Below are 14,220 nucleotides of genomic sequence, written 5' to 3'. Positions count from 1 at the left end.
TGTCGCTAGTTTCTTCAGTTTGTTGCTTCTCTTTTTCTGTTCCACCTGTTTCCCTTTTTTATTACCATGAGATGCTGTAGATATTTGTTTCACCAAAAGGGTCATGCTAGCTGCCCCATTAATGTCTTCTTGTCAGCCATTAGCATTATCCTCCCGAGTTGTCTGTTTTGTGGCCTGCACAAACATATCCTCATCATTCACGTTGACTACCTCAATTACTTCCTCATCATTGTTCTTGTCTGTCTCGTCTTCTACGCCACAAACATCCTCAGCAACCATTATTTTTTCTTTTGGGATTAGCGTTTTATCTATTCCACTTATGCCTTCCCCATTATTTCCCAGTGCCGTAAATCTAGATCCAGTTTTCCCCATCCACGAATGCACAACCAGATGTTTCTTTTTCACCTCAGGGAATTTCTTCCCTCTCCGCTGCTTCTAAACAACTCTCTAAGGTCCCTCCTCACAATCATTCTTCTTTGTGGGAATGTTCTTCACAGTCTCTCCCATAGCATTATTATTCACCTCTCCTTCTGATCTATTAAATACCTCATTACCATTATTTCTCAATGAACGAGCCTCTTTATATTGCCCAAATTTGCCACATGTGAGACATAAAAGGTGCAGCCCTTCGAATTCAACTTTGTAGCTCTTATCCTTAACCGAAAACATAGCAAGTAATGGTTTGGATATGTCTACTTCTACAGAAATATGTGCATATTTGCATCGTTCAGTTTGCATGGTATTCATATCAACCTTAATCGTTCGCCCCACCAAGTTACCAATAACATGCAACACTTTTGGATCATAGTATTCCACTAGGAGTCCTGAAATTCTGATCCATACTACCACATTCACAATTGAGTCACTTTTAGGATGAAAGTTCGACGTCCATTCCTTAACTGTCAAGTAGTGATCATAGATGAACCATGGTCCATCCGAAATAGCCACATTCTTGTCTTCTCCACGAGTAAATGCTACAAGATAATAATCATGGCTAAGGTCTATGATGTTTATAATCCCTTTCCGTACCCACATTTGTTTTAGTCTTGTTTCTAGTGTCTTATATCCTATTCTCCTTCCCAGCAATTTCACAATCACCCCCACCTCCTTCTCCAAGGCCTCTGGATTCTGTTTTTTTTTTCATATTTAGAAATAATGATCTGTGGACAGTCGTAACATCCTATCTTTCTTTCATTAACTTTGATTCCTTCTACCTTAGATTCTAGATTTCCTTCATCATCTAACGGGCCCGTTAGTTTTGTTTTTTTAAAAATGATTTTTATAGTGTTACAAATTTTTTGCAAAAAAAAATCTAACAAAGAAACTTTTTATAAAAGCTTCAAATGAAAATTTTGTTTGAATAGTTATTCTTAAAACGTAATTTTAGGTATTTCATCTATTTATGGGGAAAAAATTTGGATATCAAAATTTTAAAAAATCACTTAATTTTGAAGCTATTTCAAATAAATTTTCATAAAAATCATTTTTTAAATACAATTTTTTGAAAAAAATCGTGATTTTGACTAAGTTTTGGTCTCCAATAATTTATGTTTATGTTCTATAATGTCAAAATTAATGTTGTATTTTAGAAATAACGAATATAAAAAAATTTGTAATATTTTAAAAAACGATTTTGGAAAATCTATTTTCAAAAACAAAAAGAAAAAAATCATTTTTTTTTAAAGCTGAGAAACACCTGCCCAATATATCATCTTCACCTCCTCCTCGTCTATTCCATTAGCGCCCTTCATTTCTCCAGTTAGGATGTTTCTACACGAGATGCCAGCATCCCGTTGACTCTTTTCCATACTACCCTGGACTATGTTTTCAGCTAGGGCCTCCGTTGTACCCTCCTTACTCCGGCCACTGTCCCCCTATCATTCATTCCTTCAGTGTGCAGTAAACCACTCCGTTTGAGTGGATCAGGCGGCGGTACCGGTGATAGCACCGGTAATAGCGGTTGCATATTTTAATTGTCGGGTTTATAGAAATTAGGGAAGGGGTTCCGGATCCTAATACCGGCTCTATCTATATGTCCAATTACCACCACCATTGTTGACGCCAAAACTTAATCTGAAGTGAACATTTTCTTACATCCATTTTCACTTCAAACCTCTCTCACCAATTCATCTCGTTCTCTCAATTCCATTTTCAATCCAATTCATCAATGTTCCAATTCCAGGTGATTTTCCTATTGCTAAAACCCTAATTATTTCCGTTGTTTGTTTTCATTTTGTTTTTTTCTTCAAAAATCTAATCTTTCCGTGGTAATTAACTAATTCCCCCATTAGGTGATGATATTTTTATGATCGAATTGAAGCGACAGTCATGATTAATTTTGTTATGTAAAGTTAACTTTCCAGTGTGAATATTTCAGATGTTGAAGAAATAAGTGAATTCTTCTTAGCGCGTGGAATGTGATTTTGTTTGGTTTGAAAACGGTAGGGTAGAAGAATTTGGGATCATGATTGTAAAGTAGCATGCTGCAATCTAGATTTATAATAAGAAAATAAAACATAATCATGAATAATCCATTGGTTATGTTGCTGTTGAAAGTGTTGTTACATGCATAACAATGGTAGTTCCAAAGTTGAACTCATTTTGCAACCACAAATGTCTTACATGCAAATATCTCAGAAGTTCTACGATGCATTCAAGCATTGTAGCTTCTCCCTCAGATCCCCACACATTGCTCGCAAGCTTCATGCTCAACTCATACTCTCCGGTTTAGACTCTTCCCTTTTCTTACTCAACAATCTACTCCACATGTACTCCAACTGTGGCTTACCACACGATGCTTTTCAAGTTTTTCAAGAGACCAATCATCGTAATGTCTTTACTTGGAACACAATGATTTGTGGTTTTGTTAATTCCGGTCAAATTAATGAAGCAGATAAACTGTTTGATGAAATGCCTCTGAGAATTAAAGACTCGGTTTCTTGGACAACTATGATATCGGGTTATGTTCAAAATGGTTTTCATGAACGTGGTGTTGAGACTTTTAGTTTAATGCGTAGGGAGTCAAATGGTCGAAATCAAAATGACGACCCGTTTTTGTTTACTAGTGTAATGAAAGCTAGTGGTTTACTTGGAGACTCTCGATTGGCTCTTCAGTTACATGCCTTAGTCATTAAGTTTGGTTTTGGAATGGAAACTTGCATTCAAAACTCGCTTGTTGGTATGTATGTTAAGTGTGGAGATATCGGTTTGGCGGAGATGGTTTTCTTTGACATTGAAAGACCAAGTTTGTTTTGTTGGAATAGTATGATTTATGGTTATTCTCAAATGTATGGACCTTATAAAGCTCTACAGATATTCAACCGAATGCCTGAACATGACGAGGTTTCTTGGAACACGCTGATCTCAATTTTCTCTCAGCATGGTTTTGGGGTTGATTGTCTTTCCGTGTTTCTAGAGATGTGTAATCAGGGTTTTAGTCCGAACTTTATGAGTTATGGAAGTGTACTTAGTGCTTGTGCTAGCATTTCTGATTTGAAATGGGGTGCTCATTTGCATGCTAGGATTCTTCGCATGGAAGATAGCTTGGATTTGGTTTTGGGTAATGGTCTTATAGATATGTACGCTAAATGTGGGTGCTTAGGATTGGCTAAGCGTGTGTTTAACAGTTTAAAGGATCGCGATCATGTTTCTTGGAACTCTTTGATCACTGGTGTGGCACAATTCGGCCTTGATGAAGATGCTTTAATATTATTTAACCAAATGAGACAGAGTTCTGTGGTGTTGGATGAATTTATTCTTCCTACTGTTCTTGGGGTTTGTTCGGGTCAAAATTATGCCTCTATAGGAGAACTACTTCATGGATATACAATCAAAAGTGGGATGGATTCTTCTGCTCCTGTAGGGAATGCAGTCATTACAATGTATGCAGAATGTGGGGATACTGACAAAGCTAATCTTGCGTTCAGATTGATGCCACTTAGAAATACCATATCGTGGACTGCCATGATCACTGCATTCTCTCGGAGTGGAGACATTGACAGAGCCCGAGAATGTTTTGATACGATGCCTGAGAGGAACATCGTAACCTGGAACTCCATGTTAAGCACATATGTTCAAAATGGCTTCTCCGAAGAAGGTCTCAAGCTGTATCTTTTGATGAGGAGCAATAGAATCCAGCCGGACTGGATCACTTTCACAACTTCAATCCGGGCTTGTGCTGACTTAGCTATAGTTAAACTTGGGATGCAAGTCGTTACTCATGCTATAAAGTTTGGACTCAGTTCGAACATTTCAGTTGCAAATAGTATCATTACCATGTATTCAAGATGTGGACAAATCGAAGAGGCCAAGAATGCTTTCGACTCAATAGATACCAAAGACCTGATTTCCTGGAATGCTATGCTTGCAGCATTTGCTCAAAATGGTTTAGGTAGGAAAGTAATTGAAACTTTCGAGGATATGTTGAAGTCGAAATGTAAACCCAATCATATAAGCTATGTTTCTGTTTTATCTGGTTGCAGCCACATGGGGCTAGTAGTTGAAGGGAAACATTACTTTGATTCCATGACTCAAGTTTTCGGCATTTCTCCAACAAATGAGCACTTTGCTTGTATGGTAGATCTGCTCGGACGAGCAGGGTTATTAGAGCAGGCAAATAATTTGATAAAAGGAATGCCTTTTAAGCCAAACGCAACCGTTTGGAGCGCTCTACTAGGAGCATGCCGGATCCATCATGATCTCAGACTAGCAGAAACTGCTGCAAAGAATTTGATGGAATTAGATGTTGAAGATTCTGGAGGTTATGTTCTTCTAGCAAATATATATGGTGAATCTGGAGAGTTAGAAAATGTCGCTGATATGAGGAAACTTATAAAAGCAAAAGGAATTCGAAAGAGTCCGGGTTGTAGCTGGATAGAGGTTGATAACAGAGTAAATGTTTTCACTGTAGATGAAACCAGTCATCCACAGATAAAGGAAGTTCATATAAAACTGGAGGAGATGATGAAGAAGATAGAAGATACTGGAAAATATACTAGTTTAGACTCTTCAGTACATAGGACTCGTAAATATCACAGTGAAAAGCTGGCTTTTGCTTTTGGGTTGCTTAATCTTCCATCTTGGATGCCAATACGTGTAATGAAGAATCTTCGTGTCTGCGATGATTGCCATTTGGTAATAAAGCTTCTGTCTTTAGTCACCTCAAGGGAACTTATTATGAGAGATGGATATAGATTTCATCATTTTAAAAATGGGTTTTGTTCCTGTAAGGACTATTGGTAATTTTGTGATATAGATTTCATCATTTTAAAAATGCGTTTTGTTCCTGTAAGAGCAATGAGTGGCCGGCAGCCTCTGTCAGTAACAGCTGATCAAGACGTTTCAATCCAGAGAGCAGTAGCAAAAGTATTTCCAGTAATCCATCACCACTTTTCATTGTGGCAAATTAATGCAAAGGAACAAGAGCTTGCGGGTCTGATGGGTCATGGATTCACTAAAGATTATGAAAAGTGTGTTTACCAGAGCCAGACAGTTGATGAATTTGACACCGCATGGAATGCTCTACTCATCAAATATGGATTGAAGGACAATGCTTGGCTAAAAGAAATGTACGAGAAACGTGCATCTTGGGTTCCGTTCTATATAAAGAGCACATTTTCAGCCGGAATTCCTTTGAAAGAAAGCATGGAATCATTCCTTGGTGCGCTTTTAAATGGCCAAACACCTCTCCCAGAGTTCATTCAAAGGTACGAAAGAGGTCTTGAGCGACGTCGTGAAGAAGAACGAAAAGAGGATTTTAACACTTCTAATTTTCAAACTTTTTTGCAAACAAAAGAACCTGTAGAAGAACAATGTAGAAGGCTTTACACTCTTGCAATATTCAAAGTATTTCAAAAAGAGCTTTTGCAATGCTATAGTTATCTCGGGTTTAAAATCTACGAAGAAGGGCCCCTCAGCAGGTATTTGGTGCGCAAGTGTGGAAATGAGGACATGGAGAAGCATGTAGTTACTTTCAATGCATCCAATATTGACATTAATTGTAGCTGTCAGATGTTTGAATATGAAGGTGTTCTTTGTAGACGTGTGTTGAGGGATTTCCAAATATTGGAATTAAGAGAAGTTCCTTCACGCTACATCCTACACCGCTGGACTAGAAATGCCGAGGATGGGGTTTTTCCTGACATAGAATCATGGAGTAGCTCCCAGGAGCTAAAAAGTTTGATGCTGTGGAGTCTAAGAGAAACAGCGTCTAAATACATAGATGCCGGTGCATCATCCATTGAAAAGTATAAACTTGCCTATGAGATTTTGCGCGAGGGTGGGAGAAAGCTGTGCTGGCACAGGTGAATTGTTCCAAGTTCTGTGAAGTTGTACAAAGTTGCACACTTAACTTTTTAGCTTAAGTTGTTATTTATGGTACCATCTTTCGTCCATCTTAGTAGTTCTACACTTTTGTGTTTTGTATTGTTCAGATTATCCTTTACAGTGGTTACACTATACTAGTGGGTACACTATACTGAAGTTGTAGGAGACCAATTTTGTTCAGATTGCTGGTACTGACCACTCCATCTTTGCCATCATAATTTACATCTTAGGAGTGAAATAGTTTTCACCTTAATTATATTATATATACTGCATCTGTCAATTGATTCAACTATGTTGCTTTGTGTTTATCATCTTAAAACTTTGAATGCTTAATGTTCAAATGAGCAAGCAACAACTGCTGTTTATGTTTGTTGGCAACAAGCAAAACAGTCAAAAGCAAATATGTTTTTATCAAAGAAAAAGTAACCAGAGAAGCTGTTATATCCTTGTTGTAGCAATTGGGGAGGATAAGCATTGTCAGTCTTTGAAAATTAGATTGATGTAGACATAAAGCTGTTTGGATAGTTATAAAAAACAAAGAAAAATCCCCACTACCCGCCACCAGAGAATGTTCTAGTTTCTGCCCTCTGTTTTAGCCGCTGTTTTGCAAACCCCATATTCACATGAATTTCAAAACCATGATTATCCTAGTTGTTTGTGAAAAAACTGTCTTTTTCTAATTGAAATGAATTGAATAGGTTGTTTGTGAAAAAACTGTCTTTTTCTAATTGAAATGAATAGAATAGGATTATCCTAGTTCTTGTGAATCACATAAAACTTACCTGAATTCCACCACATATATAGTTGGTTTGTTTAACCTATGTTTTTTTAATCGACACACTGTACTGTACCTTGTGATTGTTTGTTTATTTAACTCTACTTGTGATTGTTTGTTTATTTAACTCTACTTGTGATTGTTTGTTTATTTAACCACTTCCCACTGTCTTCAAACTTTGATCTTAATAAAGTACAAATTAGAGCTTCAAGTTTAATGTCTGCTCAATACATTCGAACTGTTGTTTCAAACAGAGGCAAAATCAAATCAATTTAAATTTAATGTAATCAAGCATCTAATAAAAGTCAATTTTAATTTAATGTAATCAAGCATCTAATAAAACACAAAAATGCAGTACCCTTTTTACATTATTGTATATGTTTCAAACTTGATATATGCTGTCCGTTGCTGTTTTTCATATCTACTGAAGAAGCCACAAATCTGCTTCCAGTTTTGTGCTAGAGAACCAGATTCTCAAGCTTTTTTTTTACTTTATTCCGTTCTTGCTTCAGCATTGTGCTCTGATATGTAGAGGATGCAAAAGGATTGAATATCTAGTTGCAATGGGTTATTGAAATTTCCTCCTTTTGTTATCCTATACCAACAGAATATGCCCTGTTTCTCAAATGCAGTTAATTACCTATCATTTCAACTTGAGAATAGTCTATATTCTTCTTTTTTTTTCCCCCTTCAAAATGCACTGGAATCAGAAGATTATTACTTAAAAATATGCTTACTTACAATAATACTAGAAAGCATATACTTGCCCATCTTCCATCATATATTCTTTAAAATAAATCTACCACTTATAGAAAAACGTGCCATTATACTGTAGCACTAATTTACTATCTCTGGTCCTATTTATAAGAAAATATTTCCTTTTTAGATACATTGAATAAATAATGTATCTTATTTTCTTTTTAGATACATTGAATAAATAATGTATCTGGACATAAGGAAATATTTTCTTATAAATAGGACCAGAGGGAGTACAAATTTTACAACGTTTTCAATGAGATTCAAACTCTAGTATTTTGAAATTACAAGTCTAGTTTCATATCACTAAGCTTAAATTTCAAATTAGCCATTTTCCAGCAACACTAATGATCATTTTACTACCCGTATTTTGAAATTACAAAACTAATCTCATAGCACTGAGCAAATATTTCAAAATTAGTATCTAAATGTAAGCAAAAATATTCTACACAATTCATTGTGTGCATAACACAATTCAACACAAACACACAACTAAGATTCATCAATACTAAGTTACTAACAACACTTATATACACTCCTTTGCCTCTAAGTTCTTCATATATACATATTATACATCTAATAATGGCATAATACATAAACAGAAACAAAAAACCAGAAAGATTTCAAATACTTTGACATCATTTTATTCTCCAAACTTCAGTTTCATAGCTAACACAAGCACAATCACATCAACCTTAATCCTTCATTGGTGAAACCAAACTTTCAACATAAACCTCTGCATCAAACCAACCCTTCCCACCTTCAATCCTAGGATACCGAAACGAATGATCTCTTGGATTATACACAATCAAATCAAACTCAAACATCAACAACACTTCACCATTCTCTGAAATACAATAAGGCCCTGAATATGAAAAGTCCTCAGGGTTAGGCAAATAAGGAATTGTCACCAATTTAATCCAAGACTCTCTCACACCATAGTCCTTCATCAACCAAACAACAAAATCACTCTTTTTGTAATCATAGTTCATGCAAAGACAACCCTTTAGAACACTCAAACTCGGAGTTGAACACTCTTCCTTTTCATAATCAGGTGGAAGAACTTCCCTATATGTTTCCTTCTCCAAATCCAAAGAAACAATAATCCACAAAGAACTCGAACCATTCGAGTAGTTAGAAGCCCAATTGAGAGTACCACTCACAAATTTCCCAGATGAATTTTGATAAGGTGAAACACCATGAGGGAAATCATGAATCTTCCTCCAAGAATTAGTATTCATACTAAAAATCTTAACTTTAGATTCACTGAAAAACTCATTAGGATCACAAAAAACAGCAACAACCTTGTAATCTTCATTGACATGATCATAACCAAGACCAAAAGAAGTGTAACAACCGGGTCTCCAATTATTCCCTAAAGGTGGTGACTTTTTAGAAACCCTAATAGAAGGGTTCCAAAGAAGAACACAATCACCTTTTATAGCAAAACACAGGAAGCCATTACAAGAACCAACAATACCATCATGTCGAAACTTGTTTTTCACAGGGTAGTTAAGGATTTCAGAAACCGTTGATGGGTTATTGAAAAGAGAGGTAATGGAACAAGATTTGAGGTGGAATTCAGCTGTTGTAGCACTCAAGATGATTCTATGATGGGTTGTGAAGTGAGTGTTTTGTGTTGAAAAGTGAAGTTGTTTTTTTATGAAGTAAGGGTTGGAAATCATGTGTAACCATGATTTGCATACACACTTGAAACGTAAAAGAGATTTTATTGGAAGTTTTGTGAGGATTTCAAGAATGATTTCTTCAGGGAGAAAGGGTAATGGAAGAGGCGGTGTCATAGCTAGTGGAGGTGGTGGTTTTGTGACATGTGAATGATGGAGAAGAGAGTGTAAGTGTGAGTGTTGAGAGGTTCATTCATGTGGTGGTTGATGAATGATATATATAGTAATGAAAAAGATGAAGATGATGAAAAATAGATTGATATGGTTTCATAGGAAAATGTGAATGTTGGAGACATAGTAAAATGACACGTGGAGTTATGGTAAGACAATAGTGTGTTTGTAAGATAAAGAAGAGGAAGAAAAAGAAAAGAAGAATCTAAGTGACATGATGATCCAATCAACCAACAAAGCTTGTCTTTTACTTGAGAAAATATGTACATTTGTTTTCAAATAAGTAAGAAGATTAACTTGCTTAAATGCTTTTTTGGTTTTTGCTTAATTGTTTGTTATGTATAAATGCACTGTATAGAGAAACTTGTCTACTAAGCATTTTGACTATAGGCTTTTTGTAAAATATGTTAGGAGTACTTATACTATATGTTATCAAGTTGTAGTAAAGATGTGTGCTTAATTAATTCACTAAAGAAACTTTGGTCAAAGTAATCTATTAAGAATATTTTGAGAATGCTTTTAGCTTTTAAAAAATCAACTTTGTTGTTTTATCCCATTAATAAAGAGGTTTATCATAGTCATTAATTTTTTTTTTTAAAGTGATTTTTATGAATTCAAAAACACTCGTTTGTTTTATCTTTTTTCTCTTTTTAAAAGAAGATGAAGCAAAAGTGTTGTTCTTTTTGTTCATGATAATAATGCACATCTCTTCCATATCTTCTAAGTTAATGATATTTTTTTTTTGTTGATGTGTCTTTCACTCAAATTTAAGGTTATTAAGAATTATCTTTGAAAGTTATGGGAGACTTCTAATCGAAGGATCAATTTTAACAAGTCCATCGTCTTCTTCTCCAATAATATTGAAAATGGTCATGCCATTCAACCCAATTCTTAGTTAGGTATTGCTCATACTATTGTATTTTTAAGAACTCACATTTCTTCGTGTTTGATAAAATGAGAAATAAGCCTTCTAATTAGAAATCTTCATCTTTTTATATTGCAGGTTACAGTTGCTCAATCTTGCCTCATGAATATTACATTCTCCAAATATCTTGTATTCATATTTTTTGTTTATGAGAAAGTTGGGTGTATTTGTCGTAACTTCATTTGGAGACGTAATCACGACCACAGAAGACGTCAAGTGGCATAATGAGATACCATTTATAAGTTTAAAATTGAATGGGTACTTGTTTTTCATAGTTTTCAAATCCTTCAAAGGAGCTAACAACACTCTCTTTTCAACCCTCACTTTGAAAATGGATCCCACATAAAGTGGTAGGACCCACACATGTTTCAATCAATAAAAAAGTGAGTGTTAGAGAGAGTGTTGAAAAGAGAGTGTTGCTAACATTTCTCAATCCTTAATTAGGCTTTTCATATGAAATTGGTTTGATAAATGATTTCCTAACCTACAAAATTTTGGCTTGATAATACTAATATAACTTTATCCTCTTCTTGAGATGGTTAATCTTATCAATGATCCTTTTTGATACATTTTTGTTAATCATATCTACCATGAAGTTAATTCCTTGGGCTAATACTCTTGTCTACTTAAGGTTATTTAAATGGTGTAGTGTTGTTATATTTGGTAAAATTAAACCCTCAGATTAGGACGCCATTGCCTCGTAATTGGGCCACCTATATGGGATCTAGGGGAATTGTTCGAGGAATCCCGCAAACGTGGGAGTCGAGCAAGAGAGAGTCTATATTCTCTCCGAGAAGATAGGTGGTCAATAATTGATAAGGGCCAAATTATGTTGACTATTAGTATTAATTAGTGGCACCTTTTAACTCGATTCATTGGATATTCATGTCAAAACCTCAACTTTATTTGTAGTTTTGTTTGCATTGGTGAAGCTTTGGGCATTAAAAGGCAAAAAAATAGCTTCAACATGCATTTTTTGAAGAAAAGAAAAAGCTACATCTGAGGCTAAGCACGGTCAAAGCATGATAGAAGATGCAAAGTCAAGGGCTTGCACGCTAAGCGCCCTTTTCCTGCGCTAAGCACCATTCAAGGCAGTTTGATCCTTTTTGTTTGGTAGCCGCGCTAACCGCGCTCTCTGGGGCTTAGCGTTGTCTGCATTTTTCTATTTTCTATACATAGTATTCACTTGATATTTTTAGGGTTAGACACCATTTTGGAGAGAGAAATACACCAAGAACACTATAAAAACTTCGAATCGAGGAACCAAAGCTGAATACACACCAATAGTCGACTTTTTAACATTGATGTCTATTCATCTCTTCTCCTTTTTTGTGAAGCAAGTTATCATGATGATGTGTAGCTAAATCCCTTGTGTCCAGATTAGATGTGATTGACCATACTCATATGTATTTCTTTTGATGCCTGTTTTGTGAACTAGTTAGGAATCAATATAGATGTTATCTTTGTTTTCATGTTATTCCTATGGTTTGAATCATTATTGACAAATATCTTTTAAGTCTTGACCTAAGATCATTATCTATCAAAGACCAGAGTCTAGACATAGATTTGAAGTTTGATATTCACTTGTATCAAGTCTTAATGTTATTGTGTTGCTTAGTAGGTTGAGAGATTATTGATTAAACAATACGGTAAAACCCATAATACCAGTTAGACATAAGCGGTGTTGAAGAGTGGTACATGATTATATCGATTAATAAACTATGTTCACATACTAGATTAGGAGGATACATATGAAATAGGTTAACGAAATCTAATCCTGACATGTTTCTTTAAACGTTAATTTTCAGAGCATTTACCATTGTTACATGTTATTGAAATTCTTACTTTTCATAATCAAAACCCTTATAAATATTTTCTTAAAATTGTATTAGCTGTGGAACGTCAGTGATATCGCACTAATCCTTTTGGAGACGATACAAAATACTTACCCCTTCAAAATTAATTTTATCAATAACTTCCCTGGTAAGAAGGGAGCATTTAATACCATGTTCATGAGATAAAAACCCTAGGTATCGAGAACTCCTATAAATACCTCATCCTTCAAGGGGATAAGGAAGACTCTAAGTCATATACACTCTCCACTACTCAAAAAGCATCACACTTCCGATAACCTTAGCACACTATCAGCCTTACCGCCCACCTATAATTCAGCAGCGTCGACCTCCTACAGAATCTCTCACCTCACGTGAGCAGATCCCCTAAACATCCTAAAAAACCACCGTACAGGGCTATTCAGAGTCGTGAGCAAGCATTCACCATCCAAACATATAATATACCTCCTAGGGCCTTTGAGTCTCCATGCCCTTGAAGGAGGAACACACACACACACACACACACCATGTACCTTTTGACTAGTATAGTGGCGCCCACCGCGGGGCCCGGTAAATTAAACTGGGCCCTACCTATTTTTAAATAACCATCACCTTCCTTGCTGTGCCATTAACTCCTACACTTAACCATTATAGGACATGGTAAACAGAAGATATCCATCCCTTTCGCTTGAGGATACTAGTGATACAGGCAATGCCAATATCATGGCGGAGATGCGTGCCGCCATGGCTGAACTACAACGCAATAATTTAATATTCGAAGACTACGTCCAAAACATCAGGCACACTAAAAAGAGGTCAAACCCCCAGAATAGGTGTGCTACTGGATCTCCAACCACTCTTGGATGAAATATGGGGATCCACTATCCCTAAAAGTCATAGAAAGGTGTGTTAAGTCTAACCTGGTTCTGAATTGGGAAAATGCCACTTAATAGTGAACGACGACATTATCCTAGGGTACTTAGTGTCCTCTATAGGAATAGAGGTTAACCATGATAAAATTGAAGTGATAAAGAAGTTGACTCCTCCCACCATTGTGAGGGAAATACAGAGTATCCTTGGACATGGTAGTTTTTAGCGTTGGTTCATCAAAGACTTCTCTAAGATTTCTAATCCCTTAACCCAGTTGTTAATGAAAGATGCTGAATTTGACTTCAATAATGAGTGTATGGAATTCTTTCAAACCCTGAAAAAAGCACTAATCTCTACTCCAATATTTTAGCCTCCCGATTGAAGTGCTCCATTTGATATCATGCGCGACACCAGCCATTATGTAGTAGGCACGGTGTTGGGTAAAAAAAGAAGATAGAAAAATGCATGTCATTTATTATACTAGTAGGACTCTGGACGAGGCGCAAATTAATTGTGCGACCACAAAGAAAGAACTATTGGTCGCAATCTTTGCTATTAATAATTTCGCCCTTATTTAGCGGGCTCTAAGATAATTGTCTTTATAGACAATATGACCATCAGATATCTCCTAAGTAAGAAAAATGATAAACCTAGGCTTATCAGATGTATTTTAATGCTACAAGAATTTGATATTGAGATAAGAGATAAAAAGGGATAGAAAATATGTTGTGCAGATTAACTGAACAAAAAAGAGAAGATTTACCGCTTGATGACTCTTTCCCAAATGACAAGTTGTATGCATTGGTACACAAAGAAACACTTTGGTATGCTGAATTTGTCAACTACCAGTTAGAGTCTTACAGCAGGATATGAACTACCAAC

At 35.8% G+C, this 14,220-nt stretch overlaps 3 protein-coding genes across 4 annotated transcripts; 2 read left to right on the top strand and 1 right to left on the bottom strand.

Annotated features, from left to right (window-relative positions):
* The first annotated feature begins 1,687 nt into the window (after positions 1–1,687).
* On the top strand, positions 1,688–6,546 carry LOC131595498 (pentatricopeptide repeat-containing protein At2g13600-like). Of its 2 annotated transcripts, none has more exons than XM_058867853.1 (2): positions 1,688–2,182; positions 2,378–6,546. In XM_058867853.1, the coding sequence occupies exon 2, from the start codon at positions 2,566–2,568 to the stop codon at positions 5,239–5,241; it is 2,676 nt and encodes an 891-aa protein (XP_058723836.1). In that variant the 5' UTR covers positions 1,688–2,182; positions 2,378–2,565; the 3' UTR covers positions 5,242–6,546. The 2 variants fall into 2 exon arrangements, with proteins under 2 accessions (XP_058723836.1, XP_058723837.1); XM_058867854.1 differs by having other exon boundaries at positions 2,292–6,546.
* On the top strand, positions 5,272–6,306 carry LOC131598072 (protein FAR1-RELATED SEQUENCE 7-like). Its single transcript, XM_058870710.1, has one exon. It carries the CDS (start codon positions 5,272–5,274, stop codon positions 6,304–6,306), a length of 1,035 nt encoding a protein of 344 aa, XP_058726693.1.
* A 1,783-nt stretch (positions 6,547–8,329) lies between the features above and the next one.
* LOC131595500 (F-box/kelch-repeat protein At3g23880-like) lies at positions 8,330–9,771 on the bottom strand. Its single transcript, XM_058867855.1, has one exon. The coding sequence runs from the start codon at positions 9,655–9,657 to the stop codon at positions 8,551–8,553; it is 1,107 nt and encodes a 368-aa protein (XP_058723838.1). The 5' UTR covers positions 9,658–9,771; the 3' UTR covers positions 8,330–8,550.
* Positions 9,772–14,220: the final 4,449 nt, after the last annotated feature.

The sequence above is a fragment of the Vicia villosa genome, linkage group LG4 (assembly GCF_029867415.1).
Source record: "Vicia villosa cultivar HV-30 ecotype Madison, WI linkage group LG4, Vvil1.0, whole genome shotgun sequence".
NCBI lineage: Eukaryota > Viridiplantae > Streptophyta > Magnoliopsida > Fabales > Fabaceae > Vicia > Vicia villosa.
Note: the sequence above shows the minus strand (reverse complement) of the source record. Positions and strands in the feature narration are given on the sequence as shown.

Coding starts and splice junctions, on each gene's coding strand:
- LOC131595498 (XM_058867853.1), top strand. CDS start 2,566: ATGCATAACAATGGTAGTTCCAAAGTTGAACTCATTTTGCAACCACAA.
- LOC131598072 (XM_058870710.1), top strand. CDS start 5,272: ATGCGTTTTGTTCCTGTAAGAGCAATGAGTGGCCGGCAGCCTCTGTCA.
- LOC131595500 (XM_058867855.1), bottom strand. CDS start 9,657: ATGACACCGCCTCTTCCATTACCCTTTCTCCCTGAAGAAATCATTCTT.